The sequence below is a fragment of the Bos javanicus genome, chromosome 22 (genome assembly GCF_032452875.1).
Source record: "Bos javanicus breed banteng chromosome 22, ARS-OSU_banteng_1.0, whole genome shotgun sequence".
Taxonomy (NCBI): Eukaryota; Metazoa; Chordata; class Mammalia; order Artiodactyla; family Bovidae; genus Bos; species Bos javanicus.
In genome coordinates, this window is record NC_083889.1 from 21,701,692 (window position 1) to 21,727,632 (window position 25,941).

Sequence of the window (25,941 nt, forward strand, 5' to 3'; positions counted from 1 at the left end):
CTGTACTTAAGACCCAGTGCAACCAAATAGATAGACATTTAAAAACAAAGAAACCTCTTGCTACTTTCAGTTCAGTCGCTCAGTCGTGTCTGTCTCTTTGTGACCCCATGGCCTGCAGCATGCCAGGCCTCCCTGTCCATCACCAACTCCCAGCACGCCAGGCCTCCCTGTCCATCACCAACTCCCAGCACGCCAGGCCTCCCTGTCCATCCTCCTGGAGTTTACCCAAACTCTTGTCCATTGAGTCGGTGATGCCATCCAACCATCTCATCCTCTGTCGTCCCCTTCTCCTCCCACCCTCAATCTTTCCCAGCATCAGGGTCTTTTCAAATGAGTCAGATCTTCGCATCAGGTGGCCAAAGTATTGGAGTTTGAGCTTCAGCATCAGTCCTTCCAATGAACACCCAGGACTGATCTCCTTTAGGATGGACTGGTTGGATCTCCTTGCAGTCCAAGGCACTCTCAACAGTCTTCTCCAACACCACAGTTCAAAAGCATCGATTCTTCGGCACTCAGCTTTCTTTATAGTCCAACTCTCACATCCATGCATGACTACTGGCAATACCATAGCCTTGACTAGACGGACTTTGCTGGCAAAGTAATGTCTCTGCTTTTTAATATGCGTCTCGGTTGGTCATAACTTTCCTTCCAAGGAGTAAGCATACTACTTGCTACTTTACCCAGTTCTAAACAAGCCACTACTTAAAAGAGTAAAAACAAAACGAGAAGCCTCCCCAAATGGAAATCACCCCTCATATTCACAGAGCCCACTTCATCTTCCTCAGTCACCTCACATAGATCCCCTCATTTCAGAGGCAGAGTGCCGCAGTTGGGAATGCAGGCCCTGACACCAGGCTGCATGGCCCTTAGGCCAGATGAACAGCTTCTGAGCTGTGTGACCTTGGGCAAGGAACTTAACCTTTCAGTTTCCTCATCTGTAACAAGGAGCTGATAAAGGACACGCTTCCTATTGTGGTTATGAAGATTAAATGAGAAAATTCATGTCAAGTGCTTAGACCATAATGACTCATTAAATGTTAGCTGCTGTTACTGGTCTAGACTAAGGTCAGCAAACTTTTCTCTTAGAGGTCCAGATATATACTTCAGGGCTTTATGGGTCAAAAAACAAAACAGAGGACATTATGCACACACCTATATAACCCCTAAAAATTTAACTATTCAAAAACGTACATATGTGTACCTATGGATGATTCATTTTGATGTTTGGCAGAAAACAACGCAATACTGTAAAGCAGTTATCCTTCAATTAAAAATAAATAAAGCTAAAATTGAAAACAAAACAAAATGTAGCAACCATTCTTGTCTCTAGCACTATATAAAAACAGGCGGTAGGCTGGAGGTGATCCATGTCTGCAGTCTGCCCACTCTGATCTAGACCACAGCCTTGTGAGAAAATAGAACACTTCTGCCAGGAACACTGATGGAAGGAACCCAGACTCCCAGGGTGACAGATGAACAAAGCAGGAGGTTTAAAGAGGACGCTGACAGCAAGTCTCAGAACAACAAAGGAGGTATTAGATTTGTCTCTCATTTACAGAGAGAGGGGCAAAGTTTCTAAGCTCTAAGAAATCAGAGGGTCTGGGACAGAGACACACCACAGCAACCCTGAACCACTGTGCATTCTTCCCTTTCTTCACCTACTAAAGGAATCTGCTGGCAGACAAGCTACCGAAAAGCTTCTGCCCTTCAAAGCAGATTTTTACAGGGCAAGGAGCTCACAAAGACATAACACGAACTTACCTGTTAGTAAGAGTCCCTCCGCTGTCCTTACACAATGGGATGGCTGTATCCATCCAAAAACCAGACAAAGTATACACACACAATGTTCTGCCTTTGAGTCACCAATTCCAGCTGAATCTGGTTCCTATAGATCCCTCCAACACTGCTCTGAGAATGAATGTCTCATTAAGGAAACAGGTTACTATGAGGCAAAGCCAAGGCCAGCAACCTTTCTCCTGACATTCTTCACACAGACGGAGACGAATCCACTTGCTGGTTTGAGTCCAAACATTGGCCAAGTTTGGATGACAGCCACATCCATCTGTATTAATTCCAGGTTACTGAAGCCCCTGATCTATTGAAGGGATTAAACTTGTACTTTTATCTGTGGCTGGTGAAAAGCCTGACCTATCAGATTCACACAGGCCCCGTGACTAAGGAGACGGCCTCGGGAGGGAACTTCCTAAGGTGCAGGGTAGCGGGTGAAAGTGAGGAGCAGGTGGGGTGGAAGGCGAGCCGTCCAAGGCCCAGGCTCCCACAGATGAGCTGAGCAGGCTCTGCTACGTGCAGCTGGGCCTTCCAGACAAGTTTCTAAACCTCTCTGGCTTCAGTCCTCTCATCTAGAATGGGGCACCTATCTCCTCTGGGTGTCCTGAGGATTAAATGAGAGAATAATGTAAAAGCCTCAGCACAGGGCCTGGTACCTGGCAAGCAGTGGGCAGGGAACCTCCTTCAGGTGACTTCACTAGGGAGCCTCTGGGAGTCACTGGGGAATTCAACAGCCCAGCACCTAAGTCTCAACTCTAAAACTCCCCAGCCTCGGTCCCCTCATCCATCAAGTGGAAACGCCAAGAACGCCACACTGGGTTTTAGAAGCTTGAATGAATGCTTTCATTTTGTTCTACTGGACACTGTTATTCTTTGTATTTATTTATTATTATTTTTTAGCCATACTACACTGCATGTAGGATCTTAATTTCCCAGCTAGAGACTGAACCGATGCTCCCTAGAGTGAAAGAAGAGTCCTCCTAACCACTGGGCCACCAAGGAAGCCCCGAATGAACGCTTTTAGAAGTGCCCTGTCAGGTCTATGCTATCCTGCTTCCCTCCATCCCATCACTAGCAATGCCAAATGCTAACACGAAAAATGAGAGATGTAGCTTAATTTCTATCAACAGAAAAGATGACTTAGACTGAGCAGAATCCAACAGATCGAACCTAACCAGCTGTCAGCACACAGCGAGGACTTCGAGTTGACAAGTCCTATGTCCTCACATGCATTTATAGCTTGCATGGCTGAGGAACAAGGCAGACCAAACTGTACTGCACATACTTATTAAGCTTTGGTGATCCAGTATCTCTGATGTGGGAAGACAGCTTTCTCTGGCTCTCCTGAACTCACCAGTTCATCCCCCTGCTCTGAAAGTCGAAAACCGCAGTCCCTGTGATGGGGGGGGTTCATAATTGATCACTTACGCTAATCTGATTTCATAATCATACATGTGATCTGGGGGAGTTATTGATGGCCATGTCACAAGCTCTTCTAAAACACACTGGATTCAAAACAATAAACAGCTTTTACAACTCTTTAAAAAAAGGAAAACAAGTGTATGGTACAAGTCCACGTGCAGAGACAGCTCTGTCCACCAGACCTTTGTACTCAGACCAAGCTGCCTGGCAGGGAAGTAAGGAGAGAACAGACTCCTCCTTCTTTATAGAGTTCTAAAAGTGGAGGGAGGTTATGGGGGGCTTCACTGTACTTCTACCATGCTCTGTTTGTTTCACGTCAATTACCTAAGATTGCTTCACAGTGACAGTCATCACACATCAGCTTCATTTCTTCACCAACCGTTCCCAAGTGTGAAGGTTTTGGGAAAACCCAGGAACCCGCCCCCTAGGAGCAGCAGCCGTGGGGTCTGGCTGCAGGGAGGGGGCGATGCCCACCTTCTCGTAGGGGATCTGCAGCAGCTCCAGCACCACAGCGTGGGCACCCATGTTCCGGAGCAAGCGCTGTTGCTGCTTCCTGCTCTTCCGCACAGATGCGCTCTCTTGAACACAGAGTTTGCTGAGTCGGATCAAAATCTGGTAGGAAGAAAGGTCAAAGTTTCTCGTCAACTCACATCTCTGTTCTGAGGATCTAACCTGGAGCCTGGCCACTACAGTTCCTGATACCTCACTGGGTACGTGGAATTTGCTAAGAGAATAGATCTTAAGCATTCTTATCTCCCCCTACCATCCTCCAAAAGTTACTTCTGTGAGTGATGGATGTGTTAATTAACTTGATTGTGGTAATGATTTCACTATGTATATATCAAATTATCACATTGTCAAGTATATTATAATTTTGTCACTTATACCTCAAAGTTTGAAAAAAAAAGTTGTAAGAAACAAAAATCAATCTCAGAAAAGTAGGAAGCATAGCTGGAAGAAAGATTGCCAGGGGGTGGTGTGGGCAGGAAGGTAAAAGGGATCACAGTCCATTAAGAACATAGTAAGAGGGAAAGTTCTCTAACTTGTAGGATCCTTACTGGTTGTATTGAACCAAATCCACATATGGCTAAGAACAAGTCTTCTAGATTAACGACTGGATTATGGCTCCATCAGCAAGTGGGATGCTTTCAGGTATCCTAAAATGGTATGGGGGCTTCCCTGTTGGTTCAGTGGTAAAGAATCTGCCTGTCAGTGCAGGAGACGCAGGTTCAGTCAGTCCCTGGTCCGGGAAGATCCCCTGGAGAAGGAAATGGCAATCCACCCTAGTGTTCTTGCCTGGCAAATTCCATGGACAGAGGAGCCTGGTGGGCTACAGTCCATGGGACTGCAAAAGAGCTGGACATGACTTAGTCACTAAACAACAACAACAACAAAGCTATGACTCAGCATCACTGCCAAAAACTTGGGAAGAATTTGTTCTGGGGTAAAAAACAAACAAAAACACACCAAGCTTCCAGCCTCTCAACTTTGAATCAACCTATGCAAAGATTTCTAAAGAACTAAGGTTCTCATTGGTGACACTGTGTGTCAGCAATCAAGATAAATCATTGATAATTTTACCACTTCACTCTTCCTTCAATTGTAAACCTTCAGAAGTATAGGTGCTGGTGGCCCCCACACAAGGTGAGGAAACACACATGATGTGAACTGAGGCCTGACACTAAGACCTATGCACTTGACCTCAGAGGTCCCTTTCTCTCTGTTAAACTTCCCACCACGGGAAAGGCTCAGGGGAGGGCACATACCTCTTTGACCACCCTGTAGTTGTAGCTGCTGGTGCTCTCATGCTGCTGTGACTTGTTATTCCCCTCCTAGGAACCAAAACGAACGTGACTGGGGTGTGCACAACTCTTGGGTTCCTGTCCATTTGTTAGGGTTAGCTCACAATCTCGGAAGGAATAGGAATTTTGCAGTGTTTTCCGGCCATCATGGGGCTTCCCAGGTGGCACTAGTGGTAAAGAATCCTCCTACCAATTCAGGAGACACAAGAAACGTGGGTTTGATCCCTGGGTGGGGAAGATCTCCTGGAGGATGGCATGGCAACCCACTCCAGTATTCTTGCCTGGAGAATCCCATGGACAGAGAAGCCTGATGGGCAGCAGTCCATAAGGTTGCAAAGAGTCAGACACGACTGAGTGACTGAGCACTAGCACTAGCCAGCTGTCCTGCTAGGTTTATGCCCGAGTCAATCACTTGCTCACACTCAGCTCTCCATGATGGATGTTATTTCACTGATTGGGAAAGGATGGTGGACCAGGCATAGCTGGAGAACAGGTTCATTCTGGAAGGGGCACCTGGTGCCCAGGTGAGTCTTCGAGGGGCACCTGGTGCTGCACTTCCTAGGAGAATGGCTATCACCCGGATAACAAGCAGACCTCTTGAGATCCCAGCCCATCCTAGCATCTGCATTTTTACCTAAAACCAGAGGAGGACGTTCACTTGTTCTCAGGACCCACGAGTCTCCTCCGGCAACCTAACCTGTGGTCACCCACCTCTGTCTTCTTATGCTCGTTTTCTCCAGATGCACCGTCCATGGCCTCGTCGGGGCCCTGCCCTTTGTACACCCAGAGCTCTGACTTCTCCACGATGGATCTCAGCTGGTCCAGGTCTTGTTTTATCTGCTTGTAGTTATCGACATCTTGGCTGGTAACGAGCAGCTGAACCTGAACGAATGCAATTGACCAGTGGCACTCAGCACCCTCTCAGACAGATGACGACACCACCACCAATAACACAAGTACACACACGTGTGTGCACACACGGCCACCCAAACTACCTGTTTGAAGGCCTGGAGGACCTCCTGTCTCTGACTGAAGTGCCGAAAGAGGAGCTGCAGGGCCCCCGACACCAGGGGTGGGTAGTCGTGCATCGTCAAGTGGAGCAGGACTCGGAGGAAAGTTCTGCCGCCGTGGTCATCCAGGTCCAGCGGGGTGTTCTCCTCACTGAGGGGAGAGGTCACGTGAGCCACAGACAGCCTCCACCCGCACCCATGGGCCCAGACACACCTCACTTCATGAGATCCCCAACTCTATGGCCGACCTCAGCAGACCTGGGTATTAAATAACTCCTTTAACAATACCATCTTGTTTCATCTTCAACTGTGTTCTGAGGGGAGGGGACAGTTACGGTGTCACAGCTGCCCAGTGTTTAACCAAAGTCCCCACCTTCCCACAGTGACAGGCCTGGCTTTGCAAACACTCTCCCACCAGATGTTCTGCTGCCGGGGGTTTCAGAGCCGCACACAGCTGTGTTTCTCCCGAGTTACTAGTTTGTTTTTTATTTAAGATGCTAGTCTCAAGAAACCATCTGTGGTGGAGGGCCAGGTTTTTGAGGTCTGCTACTGCTAAGTCGCTTCAGTCGTGTCCAACTCTGTGCGACCCGAGACAGCAGCCCACCAGGCTCCCCTGTCCCTGGGATTCTCCAGGCAAGAACGCTGGAGTGGGTTGCCATTTCCTTCTCCAATGCATTAGAGTGAAAAGTGAAAGTGAAGTCACTCAGTCGTGTCTGACTCTTAGCGACCCCAAGGACTGCAGCCTACCAGGCTCCTCTGTCCATGGGATTTTCCAGGCAAGAGTACTGGAGTGGGGTGCCATTGCCTAGCCTGTACCATATCCCTGATCGTGCACTTGGATGGGGTCACAGGGGCCAACAAATGTGTGTGCTCAGTCATGTCCGACTCTTTGCGACCCCATGGACTGTAGCCCTCCCGGCTCCTCTGTCCATGGGATTCTCCAGGCAAGGATACTGGAGTGGGTAGCTGTTCCCTTCTCCAGGAGGGGAGGGTGATCTTTACTATCCCCAGGGATCGAACCTGCCTCGTGCATCTCCTGCATTGGCAGGCAAATTCTTTACCACTGCACCACCTGGAAAAAGGGAAAATCACTAGACTATTCAGGTATGGTAGTTTAGTCGCTAAGTCGTATTTGACTCTTGCGACCCCATGGACTGGAGCCCTCCAGGCTCCTCTGTCCATGGGATTCTCCAGGCAAGAATGCTGGAGTGGGTTGCTAGTTCCTTCTCCAGGGGATCTTCCCAACACAGGAATCAAACCCAGGTCTCCTGCATTGCAGGCAGATTCTTTACCGACTGAGCTATGAGGGAAGCCCATCTGCACCATCTGGGAAGCCCCCCAGTGGCCATGAAAGTGCCCAAAGATTCACTTATCTCGTCTCAAACTGGCAGCAAGCAGTTTGGTCCCTCAGGCCCCACTTTGAGAAGTGTTGCCATGAGTCATCCCCACTCAGTGCTATTCTAGCTTCCTAGCTGGGGTTAATCAGTATATTATCAAGGCTTCTCCCAAGATCTACGCTACGCTGATTGTGTGCTACTTACACAACCAAAAACTTAATAAGCAAGTCCTGGCGCTAACGGCAGGCCACCGTGAACCTGAGCACTGGCAGTCAGGTTCTGGGCCTGTATTGTGTTTACAATCAAATGAAGGTCAAATGCTGAGACCTTCATGGCTGCAGACCAGCAAGGGAGGCATAGATAGGACTTAGTACATAAATCCTGTGTTCATGCTATGCACTCCAGAAAGGTGTGAAGAAGCTTTCATAGCCCTTCCACACCAGGAAAGCAGTAGAGAGCCAAGACACCACCCAGCAGACTGAAGTGGCACCAGGCTAAACTCAAAACTCCCTGAGTTTCAGAACAGCAATCTCTTCCATAGAGTAAATAATGTTGCTGATTCAAACTTCACAGATTTTACATTAAGCGCTAAGACAGTGAATATCAGTTCACCCTCTCTGGTCTAAACACCCTTATGTAGGTTCCTCCCACATGGACACTGGGCTCAGCCAGGCGATCTGCTTGGACCAATAGGACATCAGCAACATGATGCAAGCGGAGGCTTGCTTGGTGCTTGTACACTGTTGGTCTAGCCTCTTGGGGCCTTTGCACATAGAGCCAGTTACCAAGCTATGCAGAGGCCCAAAATATCCATGTGCAGAGCAAAAGAGAGAAGTCCCAGCCTTAAAGGTATCACCTCCAAGGAGCCAGAAATGCAAAGACAGCAACATGGATATGCCAACCCCAATCACTAGCTACTATGGTCGCATGACGGACCCAACAGTGATCAGCAGAAGAACCATCTAGCTGAGCCCCAGTCAACCACAGAGTCGTGAGAGACAATAAAATGACTGTTTTAATCCATTTTTCTTTAGCTGTCCTGGGTCTTTGTTATCGTGTGTGAGCGTGGGCTCAGTAGATGTGACTCTCATGCTCCAGAGAGTGGACTTCAGTAGCTGCAGCACATGGGCTTAGATGCCCCGTGATATGTGGAATCTTCCCCGACCAAGTATCGAACCTGCATTCCCTGCACTGACAGAAGGATTCTTAACCACTGGACCACCAGGGAAGTCCTTAATCCATTAAGTTTTGATTGTCAAAAGCAGTACATAACCAAAGCAAATGTGTATACACCAAGAGTTATACATACAGAGTGTTTATACCAAGTTTGCAGGTGTTTGAGCCTTACAGGGATTTGAGTCTCATAATGATGTTTTCAGTCAACAGTGAGCAATCTCATCTTTTTGGAAAGGGTTCACACAGTAATTTCAGGTTACAGACAATGAAAGAACTGCATGCCTGTTTTTATTCTTGTGGCTGCTTGGCTCCTAAAGAGCTTGGGGGTGACTGCAGCCCAGTAGCACCCATGAGCATGCTTTCTGCACTCTGTTTTGAGCCCCCTCTTTCTTTCAACCCTATTTCCTCACCATTTAAAAAAGTCTTGTAATGTGTATACTTTGAGAAACCTCCTTCAGTTCTTTCTACTGTAGGCAGGAAACACATATATATGAAGCCAACTAAGATCACTCTGACCTGAGTTCTAGAAGTTATAAAGTGAGGAGGCAAAGAACCTAAACCCAAGGACTAAACCTTTCTGAGTCCAAGGAGAAGTCTTTGAGAGCTAATGGAGAGGAGCCTCCTCCATCTCAGAACCACCTACAAAACAGAAACTGAAAATATACTTTCCTTCCTCCGAAGATGCCCTCAGCTTGTTCTTCAATGTGTTCGAAGTCAAGAGCACCTGAAGAGTTAGAGAGAACAGAACTTTAGATGCAGGAAGTTATGGAAATGTGCTGCCTGTGAACTTCCCCCCAAAGAGCCTTGCCTCTGCTCATGGATTAACCTCAAGTTTTCCAGCTTCTTTTACTGCAAAGCTCTGAAGCCAGGTCAACCTGGATCACACTGTCCACTGGCTCCAGGTTTCTCCTCAGTGCATGAACCCTGTGAGAGGCACTACCTCTTTTCAAGGAAGCTCAGACCTTGCTAGGTGGGTTTACTTCTACTACTATCTTTCTCTTATCCATCACCACTATATCCTGGGCAGGGAAAAACTTCTACTCAGAGTAAAAGTTGCTAGTGGACAGTCAATTTTCTTGGAGAATTTTGTTTTAGGGTGTTTTTTTTTTCCCCAGTATTTCACACAACCATAACATTAGAATCCTCAGCTGTCTCATGACTAAGACACTCAAAGACGGAAGAAATTAAGATCTACTTCAGAAGGAATCTGGGCTCTTGCAATTATTTGTTTGCCCCAAATGGGTAACTCCCAGGATGTCATTTTTACATATAGTCACCTTCAAATATATTCACATTTTATCCTTGTTCTAGAACGTACTCTCTGGACTTTCAGCTTTCAGTAGACCCGGGTCCAATTTTACGGCAGAAATCCCATCCTGGCATCACTCACCTGGCACATTACTTGGTCCTTCTTGGCTGCTGTTTCCGGAGGATGTTTCTGAAGTCTGGGAATTGCTTTCATCAAACTCCCGCTTAAATATACACAGGAGGCAGGAGATCCTATAATCCAACCTCACATTCAAAATAAACTAGAGATTCAATGGAAATGGAAACAGATTGGTTACATTAGCATACCACCTGGAACACCCCGCCAAACCGCTGCACTCTGGCTGGGCCTGGCATCTGCTGCGTCAATTACCTTAAACCCTAAGCGAGCCAAATATTTGGCTTAAGATTTCAACAGTCTTCAAAGACTTGCATGGGATACATCAATTTTGCCCGCAGCACCTTAAGCTTCTAGTAAAAGCTTCAGCATCCCGGCAATTAATTTAATAATCAGAACAATAAATCACTCACTCCCCACTCCATCCTCTATAAAACATTAATTTCAGCAAGTATCGAATGCCGACGCTGAGCCTTAAGAAGGGCGAAGTTGGCTGCTTTTAAGTGAACTGACAGAGAAAAATGTGTTTTCAGTACGAGAATTAGCTTGGCTCTTTATTTTCTATGAATGACTGTTTCCTTTGATGTAGACGCAAACTCTTGGGCTCCCTCTTCTTTCACTCCCTGTGTTCCCTCCCCATCCGCTCCAACACAAGGATACTTTTTCCATGCTTCTGGCTGGAGCCAAAAAAGAAAGATTAGTCAACCAGTCGGAACTGTAAAAGGACCTTACCGACAGTCTCTTCTCTCTTTATCAAACTAACTGTCCATTCTGCATGGCTTCTCTTGCCCTCAGTCAGTCTCAGGACCTTCCTCGACAAGCACACATCTCATCAATGACTAAGCCCTGCTGGCTCTGCCTCTGCCACTCCTCATGGATCTCTCCCCTGCTGTATTTTACCCCGCTCACAGCCTCTCTCTCCCACCTCAGTCATTACACTACCAAATTTACCAGGTCTACCTCCCAACGGTATTTCTTCTTAGGTTAGCTCCCTGCTTGAAAACAGTCAAAGGCTCCCTCAGAATCAAGTCCTAACACTTCAGGCACCCAAAGTTTTCCAGAGTCTGCCTTTCCAACCTCATTTCTGATAACTTCCATTCAGCACACGCCACGCCCCTGCCCAAGGAGAAGGGCTTACTGACCTTGAGCAATGATGCTCTGGCTTAACCTGCTCCACCTGTCTGAGAACAGCACCTTGTTTCTACGCAACACCTGTCCATGGCCAAAGGCTCAGATAAAATCTTACCTCCTCTTTAAAATCTCCTCAGGTCCTTACTGAATGGGATCACCAGACCCACCCTTATCTCAGAAGAACATTTTTCTCATGGCTTTATTTCCATGTACACACAGCTTCATCACACCTCCTTTTCCTATTAGACTTTAAACACCCTGGAGACAGAGCCCCTGTCCTAATTGTCTCTGCATTCCTCATACAGCCCCTCATCTAGCCAGGCAAAGTGCTTTGCATATGGTAGATCATTAAGTATTTGCTGAAAGAATCCATCAATTAAATGTTCTCAGCTTATTACAGTAATCACTACAGTGAGTAGACCTCAAGATGTAACCAATTTTCACATCACATCAATTCTGATAAACACACATGATATCTACATACTTGGGACCTGTAAGCCATGGCCTGAAATCCTTGAAATCTTTCTCTACTTTTGCTCAGACATAAATTCAATGATTTTCCTGTACTTAAATCATTCTTTATTGGCTTCAGTAATTATTTTGAGGAGTACCACTGTTGCTTTCAAACCATCAGTTAACTGTGATTTTAGAATTTTTAAAAATCCTTCCATCTGTAAACATGCCTATTTCTCTCCTCCATCTCAACTCCTCATCTCCTCCATCCTTTCTGGAGTTGAGATCAGGCAGTGTGAAATAAAAGAGAAAAGTGACTACAGCATTCTTTTCATTAAGGAGCAGCTAATTTTGTTAATGAATTTAAAACTCCCAGGGAGCAGAAAGAAGAAAACATAATTTGTTGGAAGGCTGGAAGGTTCACATAGGAAGCAGAGGGCTCCCATCCCCACTTCCCTAGGCCAGGACTTTGCTTCTACAATTATCCTCTCTCCTCTTTTTCAGTAAGTCCCCCCTCTCAACGTGATCACTTCCATTCTGCATACAATCTTGCTGATATCCCTTAACTTAAATATGACCAACAATCACCTTTCAGCCCCCGCCCCGACTTTTCTCTGTGCATCTTTACAGCAAATCCACTCAAAACAATTTTCTGCCCTGACTCCCCACTTCATCTTCTCCCGTTCCTTCTTGACCTTGACCTGTTCCCAGACTTGCCAACTGTGCTTCCACCTCGGGTCTCTGCATTTATTGCTCCATCTGAGTCTCAGAGACTCTTTCCCTAAATATGAGTTCCCTCACTGCTCTCTGAATGGGAAGACCTTCTCTGATAATCTCATCAAAACATGTACCCCCAAGGGCCTCCAAACAGTCTTGACTCTCTTTTATATTTTAACATCCTTGGTATACACATTGTTACATGCCTATGTGTTTGTGTGTGCTAAATTGCTTCAGTCGTGTCTGAGTCTTTGTGACCGTTTGGACTATAACCCGCCAGGTGTCTGTCCATGGGATTCTCCAGGCAAGAATACCTTGAGTGAGTTGCCATGCCCTCCTCCAGGGGATCTTCTGGACCCAGGGATCAAACCCACATCTCTTTTGTCTCCTGCTTCGGCAGGCAAGGATTCTTTACCACTAGTGCAGCCTGGGAAGCCCTTATAAGCTTATGCCCCCTATCAAAATGTAAGCAGGAATGATTTTGTTCATTGCTGGATTTTCAGTGCTTAAAAGTACTTGGCATGGAATCAGTATCAATAAGTATTCATTGAATATATGAATGGTTGAGGGAGGGAGAAAGGGAAGGCTTGAGGGAGGAGTTACAAACTTTATGGAACTTTGAACTGAGTTATGAACAAAAAGCAGGGATCTCAGCTATGGACAGAGTGTGAGTGAATTCTGAGCAAACGAAAAGTATGGCTGACAACAGAGAGCAATGATGAGGGAAAGCGAGGGTAACTGCTGACAGTCTGGCATGGCTGGCAGGACAGGGCATGTTGGGGACAGACAGGAGATGACAAGCAGTAAGAGGGCTGGTTCAGAAATGGCACCCGAGGCTAAGAATCTACCTCCACTCTCTTCCCTAAAGCCTGGGGCTCCATCAAAGCAGGGCCACTGCACACAGATGCTCCCCTGTGAAGCACACTCCTGCCCCTACTTCTGGCCCATGATTACCTGGAGTATTTCAATGATCTTCAGCTTGGTGTCCATCACCATGATGTCCTCCTTCTCCGGCTCGGCCTGCTTCACGTTGCCCTCAGGGGCGGTGGCCGTGGGTGTCATGGGCAGGAAGCCTCCTCCCCGGAGCACCACCTGGGTCATCAGCTCTCCGACCCCGTGGATGGACCGCATCACGTTACTGCCTAGGAAGGGCCAGGACAGACCCCGGTCACGACAGACCCCTGGAGCACACTCTGGGGCACACCTGGCCAGGGGCAGAGGCTCTTCAGGACAAGTCATTTCACACGTCTCTGTCCCAATACATTCTATGACCCTGGGAACCTGATAGGTTAATACCTATCAAAAATGTAGGGCTTACTATGGAAGACAGTATGGAGATGTCTTACAAAACTAGGAATAAAACCACCATATGACCCAGCAATCCCACTCCTAGGCATATACCCTGAGGAAACCAAAATTGAAAAAGACACATGTACCCCAATGTTCACTGTAGCACTCTTTATAGCTAGGACATGGAAGCAACCTAGATGTCCATTGACAGATGAATGGATAAAGAAGCTGTGGTACATATACACAATGGAATATTACTCAGCCATAAAAATGAATGCATTTGAGTCAGTTTTAAAGAGGTGGACGAACCTAGAGCCTATTATACAGAGTGCAGTAACTCAAAAAGAGAAATATAAATATCATATACTGACACATATGTATGCAATCTAGAACAATGGTCCTGATGAATTTATTTGCAGGGTAGCAATGGAGAAACAGACATAGAGAACAGACTTATGGACACGGGGACAGGGAGGAGAGGGTGAGATGTATGGAGAGAGTAACATGGAAACTTACACTACCATATGTAAAATAGATAGCCAATAGGAATTGGCTGTATGACTCAGGGAACTCAAACAGGGGCTCTGTGACAATCCAGAAGGGTGGGATGGGGAGGGAGATGGGAGGGATGTTCGGGAGGGAAGGGACATGGGTGTACCTATGGCTGATTATTATTGATGTTTGACATAAAGCCACAAAATTCTGTAAAGCAATTATCCTTCAATAAAAAAATAAAGTGGCAAAAAAAAAATTCAGGGTTTAAGGAAGTAGGTGAAAGAGCGTGGGCTTTGAAATTGCCCAAAGGAGCAATTTTATGGGTTAAATAACCTGCCCAATTGTATGGCCACCCACTGCATGCCTGCTGTGGGTGTTAACAAGACACACATCTGGTGCTGTGTTAATACAGGAGTTAACAAGACACACATCCGGTGCTGCGCCAACAGCCACCTGATCTTGAGGGCACTGTGCCACCTGTGAGGGTCAGTTTATTCAACTATAAAAGGAGAAAACCCAGCTCAACTGACAGGGTCATGTGGCAAATGACTGCGCACAGGCCCTAACAGGCAGTAGAATGCAAGTAAACGCACTTTTTCTATTCCAGCTGAAGAGACTAGTTGAACAATAATCCACACGAGTACCCAGTATGTGTCTATTACGACACTAAAACAGAGGAGAACAACAAACACATCAAGGCAGATTTTCCTACTCACAAATTGGAAACAGGATACCCAGACACAGTCTGGATTTCATTTACTCACATACTAACGTAAGCACAGAACATCATGGCACATCAAGAGCAGTGAATAAGCATTCCAGCTGTGAGGCGACTTTCAAATGGTGCAGTGGAATGTGCAACTTCATTTATAAATGTAAAAAATACAGCAGAGTGTTAACAACCATTGACTCTGAGTCACGGGTCCTTGGTGTCCACTCTACTATTCTTTCCACTTGTGTTTGTATCTGAACACGTTCGTAATGAAGAGTCAAGAAGAAGAGGACGAAGAAAGGATGTGACACCACGTGGTAATGCAACAGCACGTGGTAAGCATGACAGAGGCAGGAGGAGGCGCAAGTGCATCCCCAGGTGTGGGCACCGTCAGAGCCCCCACCTCAGCTCCTCCACGTTGTTCTCACCTTTATTCTCCTCTCCCTTCGCCATCTTGCTGATGGGGAAGATTGTGGTCACGTGCACACAGTCCAATATGGCCAGGAGGATTTTGGTTAATCGGAGAAGGTCAGAGAAGTTGTAGAAACCAAAGTAGATGAGATTCCTAGCTAGGTTGACAACCTATTGTATTTAAAAGAGAGAGGGGGGAGATGGATTAATTAAACAGTATCCTTCAGTTCCATTTCAGGTGGACTATTTTACAAATGACTGATTGTGACCTTCTTTACCGTAAGAGAAGTCATTTAATTTACTTGCAGTTTCTGATCAAATTTAATTTAGTTTCATAAGGAGAAAAAATAAGAAATGAAAATGTGCAGAGCTGCTGATCAGTTCTGATGACTGGTGAATATAAAACCAACCTCATCACTGGGTCTGTGTAGCTTCCCAAAGATAATAGAGGGCAAGCCAAGGTATATCCAACAAGGACACAGATATCATTGCAATGCTTGGAAATCTAACCCCTAAAAAGGCCAAGTGGTTCCAAGGAGAAATATTCAACTCAAAGGTGATAAGAATTTCTGTCCCTCAAACGATTCACCTACGACAGATCCTAAGCACAGTCTGGTTTCTTTCCTGTCACTTTTAATACAACGTACAGAGCATACATAATGTTCTATCATTTTACATGATTTAGTTCACCATGTTTCTTACAAAACATACAGATCACTTCACCATGAGTTACCTCAAATGTAAGCTTATTTTTCTCCTTATCAGAGAAAGGGAACCTCTGACACACCACATCTCTTAAATATTCCTCCACAAATTCCATGGTCTGAGCGAACCTCTCCTTAATTTCATCTTTGGAGGTTCCACTACTATCGTAGCTAAAAGGAAAGGAGAAAGAAAAGGCAATCAAAGGTCAGGTTCCTCCCAGGGAGGCCTTCCCTGTTTGCTTAGCCCCTAGAGCCAGAACCACCCACCCCAACACTTTCCACCCTCTTGCCCCTATTTACTTTCCCTGCTCAGCAGCCACCACTAACGTATATATTTAGTCTTTTATCTTAGTTATTGCCTGTCTTTCCCCACTAGTGTAAACATAGTTTTCTTTTTTTTTCTTTTTTGGCCACATCACACAGCATGTGGGATCCTAGTTGCCCGACCAGGAATTAAACTTGCGCCCCCAGCGTTGGAAGTGCAGAGGCTTAACCATCGAACCACTAAGTCCAAAATAGTTTTCTTGTTTGTTCCCAGATTCTTTAAGCCTGGCAGGCAGGAGACACTTAAGTATTTGCTGAATAAAACAGACAAACAAGGTATAAAAGGGCAATCATACCATCTTTTACCTTCTTGAAGGAACAAATAATGCTTGCTACGCTTAATTACATTTTCATTAAAAAAAAAAAAAAGCCTTTCTTCTGTGATTGAACTAGACTTAACCTGACCATAAGTCCTCTGTCTTCTGCTACACAGAACACTGCAGCTAAGAGATCTGAAAGCAACACAAGGTCTTAACAGGGCGAAGGAGCCAGGCTCACTCATCAATGGCGATCTCGGAGGGGATCTCAGACCAGAGGCGGGCGTATTTCACGGGGGTGACCTGCTCCTGGGGGTCTCGGTCCACGTGCATGTGGAGCATGAGGCGGCAGAAGGACGCCCGCAGGTCGTAGGGCAGGTTCTCGTCGGACATGCAGCGGAGAATGAGGTCCACGTCCAGCTGGCCCGAGATCTCGTTGATGGCGAGGTACTGGCGGTCCAGGCACATCCTCGCAAAGAGGTTCAGCTGGTACCTGAGAAAAGGCAAGTTGCCCAGAGCTCACACTTCCAGAAACACACAGCGGGAGAGTCAGAGGAGGGGCCCAGATCTCATGGGAGTGGTGTATGGCCGTGTGAACTGGTACATCAACACTCTTCACCTGCTCGTGTACACTTAAGTCTGGCTTCTGTATCCGGCAGAAAAAGGAACAGCTCAAGCCATGCCAACAGTCACACATGTCTATCCCATGTGGGAGTACCTACGTGGCTAGTTGATTCCATTTTGCCCTTATTTTATAAAATGGGGGAGAAAAAAATGAAAAATCATTTTCATTAGGGTGAAAACGATTATCTATTTCCTTAGTTATGCCTTTTAAAAAATATTTATTTAGCTGTGCCTGGTCTTAGTTGGGGCACAAAGGATTCTCAGTCTTCACTGTGGCATGCAAACTCTTAGTTGTGGCATGTGAGATCTAGTTCCCTAACCGGGGATCGAACCTGGGCCCCCAGCATTGGGAGCTCAGAGTCTTAGCCACTGGACCAGCAGGGAAGCCCTACTTCAGTTTGGCTTTTATACAGCACATTAAAGACCACAAAGGAAATGGTACAGGTTTTAGACCTTCACTGAGTCTCCTTAGAAATTTTATGACACTTTCGGGGTCTTATCTCATACAGCTCTGCTCTTTGACTTCACACACATGTGACAAACATCGTGGAAAAAGTAGGGGACTCCTCAAAATGTCTTAAGGTTTCCTCCTCACCCAATTACATGTGATCTCTGTGAAGTTCCAAACTTGGTCTATTACATGCTCATAACATCAACAAAAATTAGAGTGTCATAATATTCAGAGAATGCAAAGACAAAGAGAAACAAAAGTGCTCATTTACAACTGGTGAGAGCGTGCACCAAAACATCCAATCTAGGATTGCTTGCTTAATCAGTTTAAAATATGCCTATGCCCCAATCTCATAATTTCCTGGTATGGAATGGAAATTCCTACACACACGCACCAATCTGAACAATGATGTTCCCTGACACGAAAAACTAAATTGTGGCACACAATGAATTCAAAGAGAAAAGAAAATGTTGGCATAGTAATAAATGGAATAACATTCAGCAGTCAATATTAAAGAAATGGACCTAACACCATTAGCATGAATCCATTTCAGATTCAATACTGAATAAAAAGGGCAGATTTCAGAGAAAAACTCTGAGTATGGAACCATTTATATAAAATTTCAAGGCTCATTAAAATACTATGTGTTATTTATGAATGCACAGAAATGTAAAATATGAACATACATAGAGTGTGGAAGGTCACCCACCATCTGCGTGAACGGAGAGAACAAAATACAGGAGGGTCACAAAGGGCATTGGAACTGCAAAGTTGAGTTTTTATTAGAAAATGCTGCTGGCATTTCATCCACCTCCTGTTTTCTTTTCTTTTTCAAGTGTTTACTGGTTCCCTTCCCTTGAGGTGGCAGAGTCAACAGGTCTTACAGCTGGGACCAAGGAAACACCAGGATGGGGGTGGAAACCAATCAACACGGCAGGTTCTCGCTGTCCGAGGAAGGAGTTGTGGATACAGAGGGTGAAGATGAGAACGACCCTATGGTGCTGGAGTGGAGCTGAAAGTCGTGATGTGAACTCAGGGTTTTTATTACATTCATATACATTAATACAGAAACAAATGTGTGTGTGTATGCAGATAGAGACATCAACAGATGTGTGCATACACATGCACATTTCTTAGCTCTGCCTGTAACAGTTCTAAGAGGTTGGCACATTGTCTCTGTTTTGCAGGTAAAGGAACTGGGACATAGAGGTGGATAACTGGACCAAAGTCAAAAAGTTAATATCATTGCTATATTTAGAATGGATAGCCAACAAGGACCTACTGTATAGCACATGGAACTCTGCTCAATGCTATGTGGCAGCCTGGATGGGAGGGGAGTTTGGGAGAGAATGGGTACATGTACGGCTGCGTCCCTGACAGTGATACAACTATCATATTATTAATCAGCTATACTCTAGCATAAAATGAAAAATTTTTTTAAAAGTCAGTATGTAGAGAGGTGACCCCACAGCCTGACTCGTATCTACCACAAACTACATCCATGTGCTACCCCGTGTAGAGACCAACAACTGTGAGACGGGGCTGATGCAACCAAGCAGCTTACTTGTGACCAAGCCATGCCCAGGTAGCACTGCCCTACTATGTAAGCACTGCTGACAGCTCACACTCTACAAACTCCTGAAATACACATTTGTCTTTCTGCTGGACGTCTCATGAGAGGACATCACAGGGCGCCCGTGCACAGGTCCGCACACCTGTAGTAGCCAAGGACGTCGCGGTCTTCCTTCTGGCCCTCCTTGGCATCCTGCGCCAGCTCCCGGACACTCTTACTGCGAACCTCCTTGTTGCTGTCCCTCCAGAAGAGCCATACTTCTTCCTCATCCTCGCCTGCCTCCAGAGCGTTCTCTCCGGTAGAAACGCCTTCAAATTCAAAACGGGAGAGCACCAACCTGAAAACGTAGGAGGAGTGGGGAAAACTCATTATGTCTGAAATCCTTGCTTGTCGCTGATTAACTATATTTGTGCGTTGAACTCCAGCTGTGCTTTCAGCACACACACACACACACACACACACACACACACACAGAAAGCCACTTCGTTTCTCCCTTTGGCAGAACCATAGGGAGAGGCAAACATCGACTTCATATACTTTAGCTCAGGTGTGCCCCACTAGGAAGGCTGTGTCTCCCCAGGGGATGCTTGGCAACATCCGGAGACGTCTTTGGCTGTCCCAACTAAATGGGAGAGGTACTGTTGGCAACCGGTACACATACACAGGAAGACTGCTGCACTTCCTGCGAGGCACAGGACAGCACCCACAGCACAGAACTGCTTGGCCCCAAATGTCAAAGGCCAAGGTTGAGAAAGTCAGCATTCAGCCCAAGCTCAAAATTAAGTTATGCATGAGACCCCTCCCCCCCCAAAAATCACAAGTTTAGGGCATAAGTTAGTGTTTTTAAAAAACATTTCTTTTTTAACATTGGTATGTTACTGGCAGTATATGCTCCCCTGTTACAAATGAATCAACTACTACTTTCCAAACTTCTGTAGACCAATGAACACTTTTTGAATAGTGGTAATTTCACAAGCTCTTCCCTGCTGCTGCTGCTAAGTCGCTTCAGTTGTGTCCAACTCTGTGCAACCCCATAGACGGCAGCCCACCAGGCTTCCCCGTCCCTGGGATTCTCCAGGCAAGAACACTGGAGTGGGTGGCCATTTCCTTCTCCAATGCATGCAAGTGAAACGTGAAAGTGAAGTCACTCAGTCATGTCTGACTCTTAGCAACCCCTGTCTTAATATTGACAATGAATTACCTTCTTTAAAATTTAAACCTGATGATCCTAACTGGAGAACTTTCAAGTCTTAAAATGAAATTAAGGGTGTGTAAGATGCTCCCCAGTAGCCCACATCACTTTCAACTCAGTAAGCAAAGTGAGTGACATCACCATACAGAGGAGGCCACCACAGCAAAAGCAAATCCAGTAACTCCCCTAATCAAGATGCTGGCGTGAAGATAATCAAAGGCCAGACAACCTGACTTCAGAAGCGAAGGGGCTGGGTTTAACTCCCCACGGCACAGACAATCACTGAGGCACACACTCTCCATCTAATTCCCATTCTCACCTTTATAGTCACTCCCCGACCCCCACTCACTTGGTCTCAATGAGGATGTCGGCATTGGTTGGATTCAGCACGGCTTTACATATCAGTTCCTGAGTCACCGGAATGGATTTGTTCATGGACACGCAGAGGTCAGAGAGGTAATCTAAGAATCTGTGGGGAAACAGAAACCAAACCAAATGCTTTTTGTAGCCAGAGCAAGGGTTAGGTCTTGGGGACGTGGCTCTCCCTCCAAAGGGTAGACCCAAGCTACCTTTACCACAAGTCAGAGAGGCTTTGGGTTTCAGTGTCTGTGTGCATGGTATCACCAGTTACCCAGACGTGGAGGGAGGGAAGAGAAAGGAGGGAGGGAGAGAGCAGAGGGAGGCAAGGAAGGAGGGAAAAAGAAAGAAAGAAAGAAAAGCACAAGAAGGATGGGTGTGACTGCTATAAGGAAGAGGCGATGAGGTAAAAATGAACAGAAGAACCCATCAAGTAAGATCACCTAAGGAAGACGTGGTGATGATGCTAGGTACTCAGAGTGGGGAGAGGTCTGATGCTTGGGGCCTAAATCAGAATCCTGGTTCTGGTTCTTCTCCACTACATTCTAATATGTACTGTTATTTGGGGGAAATTATTTAACCTAACCATGTTTCAGTTTTCTCATCAATAAAAATGGATAACCTTTAACCCCAGAGGGCTCTTCTGAAGATTAAATGAAGTAATTCATGTGAAGTGCTTACTCAGTTCAGTCCCTGGCACACGAGAGGATCCATAAGATGTTAGCTGTTTTTAATAGGTGGGAGGAGTCAGTTTCATAATAACACCTTCAGCTCTCTAGCATCAGTGTTTCTAATATCCACATTGTAAACTAGTTCCCACGTCCCCTGACACGGGGTGGATCTTAATTAAAAGGAGAAGAAAAGAGAGAAGAAAGTGTACAAGGAGGGTGGGATCTGTAAGAATGCAATAGAATCGATAGAATTCACTATTGTAAATACAAACACTCAGGTGATAACTACGTGTGCAAAAGACTTATTGATACTTGGGGAAGTTCTGACTGGTCATAACAGGGTGCTACAAAGTGAATGAGGGGTCGATAGCTGTCACTTACATATAAGTGCCAGGCACTTCACATGTATTTATCTTCATTTAATTTTCATAACAACTAATCTAGTAGATGAGATTAAAGCTCAAGGTCACCAGCGGGTAAACTCTGGAGCCAGGATTCTACCCTGGTCCCATTTCCATACCATGCTCTTTCCATGACTCAAAGTGCCTCTCAAGACCTGCTCAATCAAGACATGGGGCCTAGCAGGCCCAAACAAAGGACATCTAGTTAAAACAAAAACAAAAACAAAAAAGACCACCATGACCAGCTCAGAGCCTGCATCATAAACACAGAGGCACCTTCTGCCGATCAACCCCACCCTCCGCCTCACCTGGGCTCCCTGTTCTTCCGCACCAGGCTGACGAAGGTGTCAATCTCTGCCGCGGTGATGTGTTTTTCCAGGAGTTTGCGATTATTGTGCAGAAGCGCGGTGATAGTGTCTTCGGCCAGCACGTCATAGCCAATCTGCTTCTGCATGAAGCCGAACTGCTTGGCTATGTACTCCTTCAAAGGGAGGAGAGAGAGGTAAGCAGGGAGGACAGTGTGGTGAGGTGCAGAGCAAGGGAAGGGGCAGCAGCCCCCGAGGAGAGCTACTCCCTTTGAGGAAAATCAGAGGGGAGCATCCTTCCCCAACTTCCCAACCCAGGGTGACAGCCGCAAACTCTCTCACATCCTTTAGTTTACTAAACCTGCCACACAGGTATCACTAAGTAACATTTCCTGTATTTACACATGGGCATTTTATTAAGTCCACAGTATTAATTTTAATGTGGTGACTTATTTTTCTAAAGGTCAAGATTGTTTTCCAGCTCTGATTTTATTACTCATTCAAGAGGATTAAACTGTGCCTCACTGCCCTGTGTTGCTGAATAAACATGGTGAATTCTACCTGGATATTTTGAACAATGTTATCACTCCATTGTATTTTCCTTATCTGGGATGAAAATTAAAGTCAGTGGGTAATTAGAAATATGTGAAGAAGTGAAGTGAAAGTCACTCAGTTGAGTCGAACTCTTTGTGACTCCTTGGACTACACAGTCCACGGAATTTTCCAGGCCAGAATACTAGAGTGGGTAGCCGTTCCCTTCTCCAGGGGATCTTCCCAATTCAGGGATTGAACCCAGGTCTCCCACATTGCAGGAAGATTTTTTACCAGCTGAACCACCAGGGAAGCCCAGGAATATATAAACCAGTCAATTGCATTCACAGAACATATGAAAACATCTCTGACTTCTCTTTTGGGATCAGACATGATGTCCCATTGAAATATTTCAGGACGCCAGGAAGCCTCTTATAAATACTTTGTTGTTATTCAAAGATATTTTCCCTGTCCAAGACAGACTGCTTGCTCAAAGTTCAAAAGGCCCTTGAAACTTGGTTTCATTTTAATTCATTAATTTCAAAATCTTAAAAGTGACTAAGGACTAACAGAGTGGACTTGGGCCACTTTTCAGCCCTCACTCAGTAAGGATGCGTGTCTGAGAATTCATCAGCCCCCAGGGATATGTCAGTAGTACTGCCAAAAGGCACAGGGTCCGTAACCAACCAAGCCAAGACACCCACAGCAACAGCAACAAGAAGGACTGGTCTAGTCCTCTGATGTACAAGCAAAAGGTCCCGGCACACATTACAGACTCTGACGCATCCTCATGGGAAGAGAATAAAATCTCTTTAGCACAAGTATGGTGTAAATATGGTACTCACACACAAGAGGTGGGTTTAAACTGACCATAGTGCCCAATGGCAACCTATGCTCATGAATGAACATAGCATCACCAGTGTGTGATGCTTTATATCTAAAGAGTAGCAAAGGCAAAGTGAATGATTTAGAAATACGGGGTTGGCCAAAAGCTTGTTTGGGTTTTTCATAACATCTTGTGGAGAACTCAAACTTTTTGGCCAGCCCAATACTTGCTAATAAAGTTGTATCTAATATCTCAGAGCACTGCTTAGGACGATTTAGCACTGTATGACGACACTCAAAAAGCTTCCACTACAGAGAACAGTTTAAATTTAAAGGCCAGATATAGCGGCGGTCAAAGCTTAAAAACAAAACCTTTGGTAACACACAGCAGGGACTGGAGTCCGTATTGTAAGAGGCACCGCCGTACGCTTACAGTACTTTATGGAACGCAGGTTTCTTGAACTCAGCAGTACCTACTGACTTCTTGGACCGGATAAGTCTTTGCTGGGGGTCGGGGGACTGGGCTGGGCTCACCCAGATGTTAAATAGCATCCGTGGCCTCCAACCACTTCATGCCAGTAGCATTCCCAAGCTGTGACACTCAATAGCATCTCCAGACATTTCCACATGTCCTCCCAGCCCAGGGCGGGGTGGGGGTGAGTGGTGAAATTGCTCCCAGTTAACAACCACTGACATAGTGATTCCTCAGCATCTCCAGTTGTCTGGAACCCTCACAGAGGTTTAAATATTTAATTCGTAGAGAGACTATATTGTTTGTTTGTGTGTTTACTTGTCATGACAATAGATGATGACTTAGAATGTCTAAAACACGAGCCAGAACCAAAACAAAGAGGAAGTTACCAGCAGAGATGGAGAGAATGGATGGGGCAGGAAGAAAAGATTTCACTCCATTTCCAATAAAAGCACATGGAACCACTGCACCCTTACACCTTCCAGAAATGTGCCATAAGAAATACTGTACATGTACACACCGCTATATTTAAGATGGATAACCAACAAGGACCTACTGTATAGCACAGGGAATTCTGCTCAATGTTATGTGACAGCCTGGATGGGAGGCGAGTTTGGGGGAGAATGTATATATGTCATGTACGGCTGAGTCCCTTTGCTCCCCACCTGAAACTATCCCTACATTGTTAATTAGCTATAATCCAATATAAAATGAAAAGTTTAAAAAAATACTGTACTTGTAATATGAACATATAAAAAAAAATCTCATTCCAAGGATGCTGTAGAAGGAGAATTTTGATGTATCCTTCTCAACTCACTCATGCATCTTCCCAGGCTTGCAAAAATATCTGTTTCCTTTTGAAGAGCAAATTGAACAATGAACTAGTCTCTAGCCACTAAATAAATATATACATGTGACACTTAAAACTCATTGAGGAAAGTGAACTCGAGGGAGGAAGCTGTCTGGCACTTCCCAGGGTCCTCAGAGCTCACCTGGTTCTTCCTGTAGTCCTGCTGGGAATGTCTCAGGACCCGGTAGCAAAGGCGGCAGATGTGTCGGAAGGGTGCGTGCCGCTGGTCTCCCAGCTCCTCCAGACGCAGCATTGGGCCGTCACCACAGTCTGTGAATGGGGCCTGTAATAGCTTGAAGATCTGTTTGTGAAAAGAATGAAAACTGCCATCACCTACTGTTTTAATGGCTAAGCCTCCCTGTGAAAAGAAGAGAACCTCAAGGGTGGGTGGACTACACAGGAAAGTCTATCTAAATGATCAGGAACCTGAAATCTGTGTTCATTCCATCAACTGGGACAGGGTCCTCGGCGAACTCAGTCTTCCTAAACATAACTGGTCCTCAAATACTTGAAAATGTGATGTTCCCAGCAGTGCCTGGGAGCACAGACTCTGGAATCAGTAGATTCTAGGTCAAAATTACACTTCTTTATTACTTTTCTACAGGTATACATCGTGGTCAAGGTAACCTTCAGTTTTCCCAGCAGTAATATGTAGAGAATAATACCTAGCTCACAGGGTGTGATAATGATGAAAGTAGATAGCCAGGTCATGAGTACAGTGCTCACCACAAGTGCTGAATAAAGGCTCCTCCACTGAATCACAGTTTCGGACCCTATAGGAATCACTATTGCGTAAAACAGCATGAGCATTAAGCCAGAGGTCTAACTTGGAAGTCATCACATCAAACAGCAGGGCATAATTCATTTCAAGACTTGAAACTCTTGTTGAAACAGGATGCAGTATTAATGAATTTGGTTCAACCATAGTTTAAAAGGAGAAAGAAACCTCAAACCCAAGTTTCTACGGATAACTCTAGGACTTATAATTAACATGTTTTTCTTTCAGCTCTAGAGGCCAGCGATTTCCAAGCCAAGCTTGCGGCCCCATCTCCAACAGTTTTAGAGAACTATGTGGTATACACTTCTGGGTGCTTCATCCACCTCGGAGTTGCTACTTTCCTCCCTCTGATTCCCTTATACTCTAGTTTATTTAAATTTGTACCAAATTACACCATATATGTATTTTCTGTGAGCTAACTTCATTTTCTACTCATTCTTTATGGAAAGATTTTTTGGTGATTTATAGTGGTCCTTATAAGAGTCTCTAAAGGCCTTC

The 25,941-nt window shown here is 45.5% G+C and overlaps 1 protein-coding gene across 7 annotated transcripts in view; it reads right to left on the reverse strand.

Annotated features, from left to right (window-relative positions):
* ITPR1 (inositol 1,4,5-trisphosphate receptor type 1) overlaps positions 1-25,941 on the reverse strand; it is a 352,886-nt gene that overhangs the window by 159,410 nt on the left and 167,535 nt on the right. For 5 of the 7 annotated variants that reach the window (XM_061396358.1, XM_061396356.1, XM_061396353.1 and 2 more), the window contains 14 exons: positions 24,808-24,966; positions 21,991-22,163; positions 20,603-20,722; positions 19,204-19,398; positions 16,655-16,906; positions 15,862-16,003; positions 15,146-15,299; positions 13,175-13,362; positions 9,926-10,064; positions 9,201-9,259; positions 6,008-6,169; positions 5,724-5,894; positions 4,977-5,042; positions 3,685-3,822 (listed from right to left, as the gene is read on the reverse strand). In XM_061396358.1, coding sequence (XP_061252342.1) covers positions 3,685-3,822; positions 4,977-5,042; positions 5,724-5,894; positions 6,008-6,169; positions 9,201-9,259; positions 9,926-10,064; positions 13,175-13,362; positions 15,146-15,299; positions 15,862-16,003; positions 16,655-16,906; positions 19,204-19,398; positions 20,603-20,722; positions 21,991-22,163; positions 24,808-24,966 — 2,118 coding nt within the window. Of the gene's footprint in view, positions 1-3,684; positions 3,823-4,976; positions 5,043-5,723; positions 5,895-6,007; positions 6,174-9,200; positions 9,260-9,925; positions 10,065-13,174; positions 13,363-15,145; positions 15,300-15,861; positions 16,004-16,654; positions 16,907-19,203; positions 19,399-20,602; positions 20,723-21,990; positions 22,164-24,807; positions 24,967-25,941 lie in introns of all 7 variants that reach the window. The other 2 variants (XM_061396357.1, XM_061396355.1) reach the window with 1 other exon arrangement.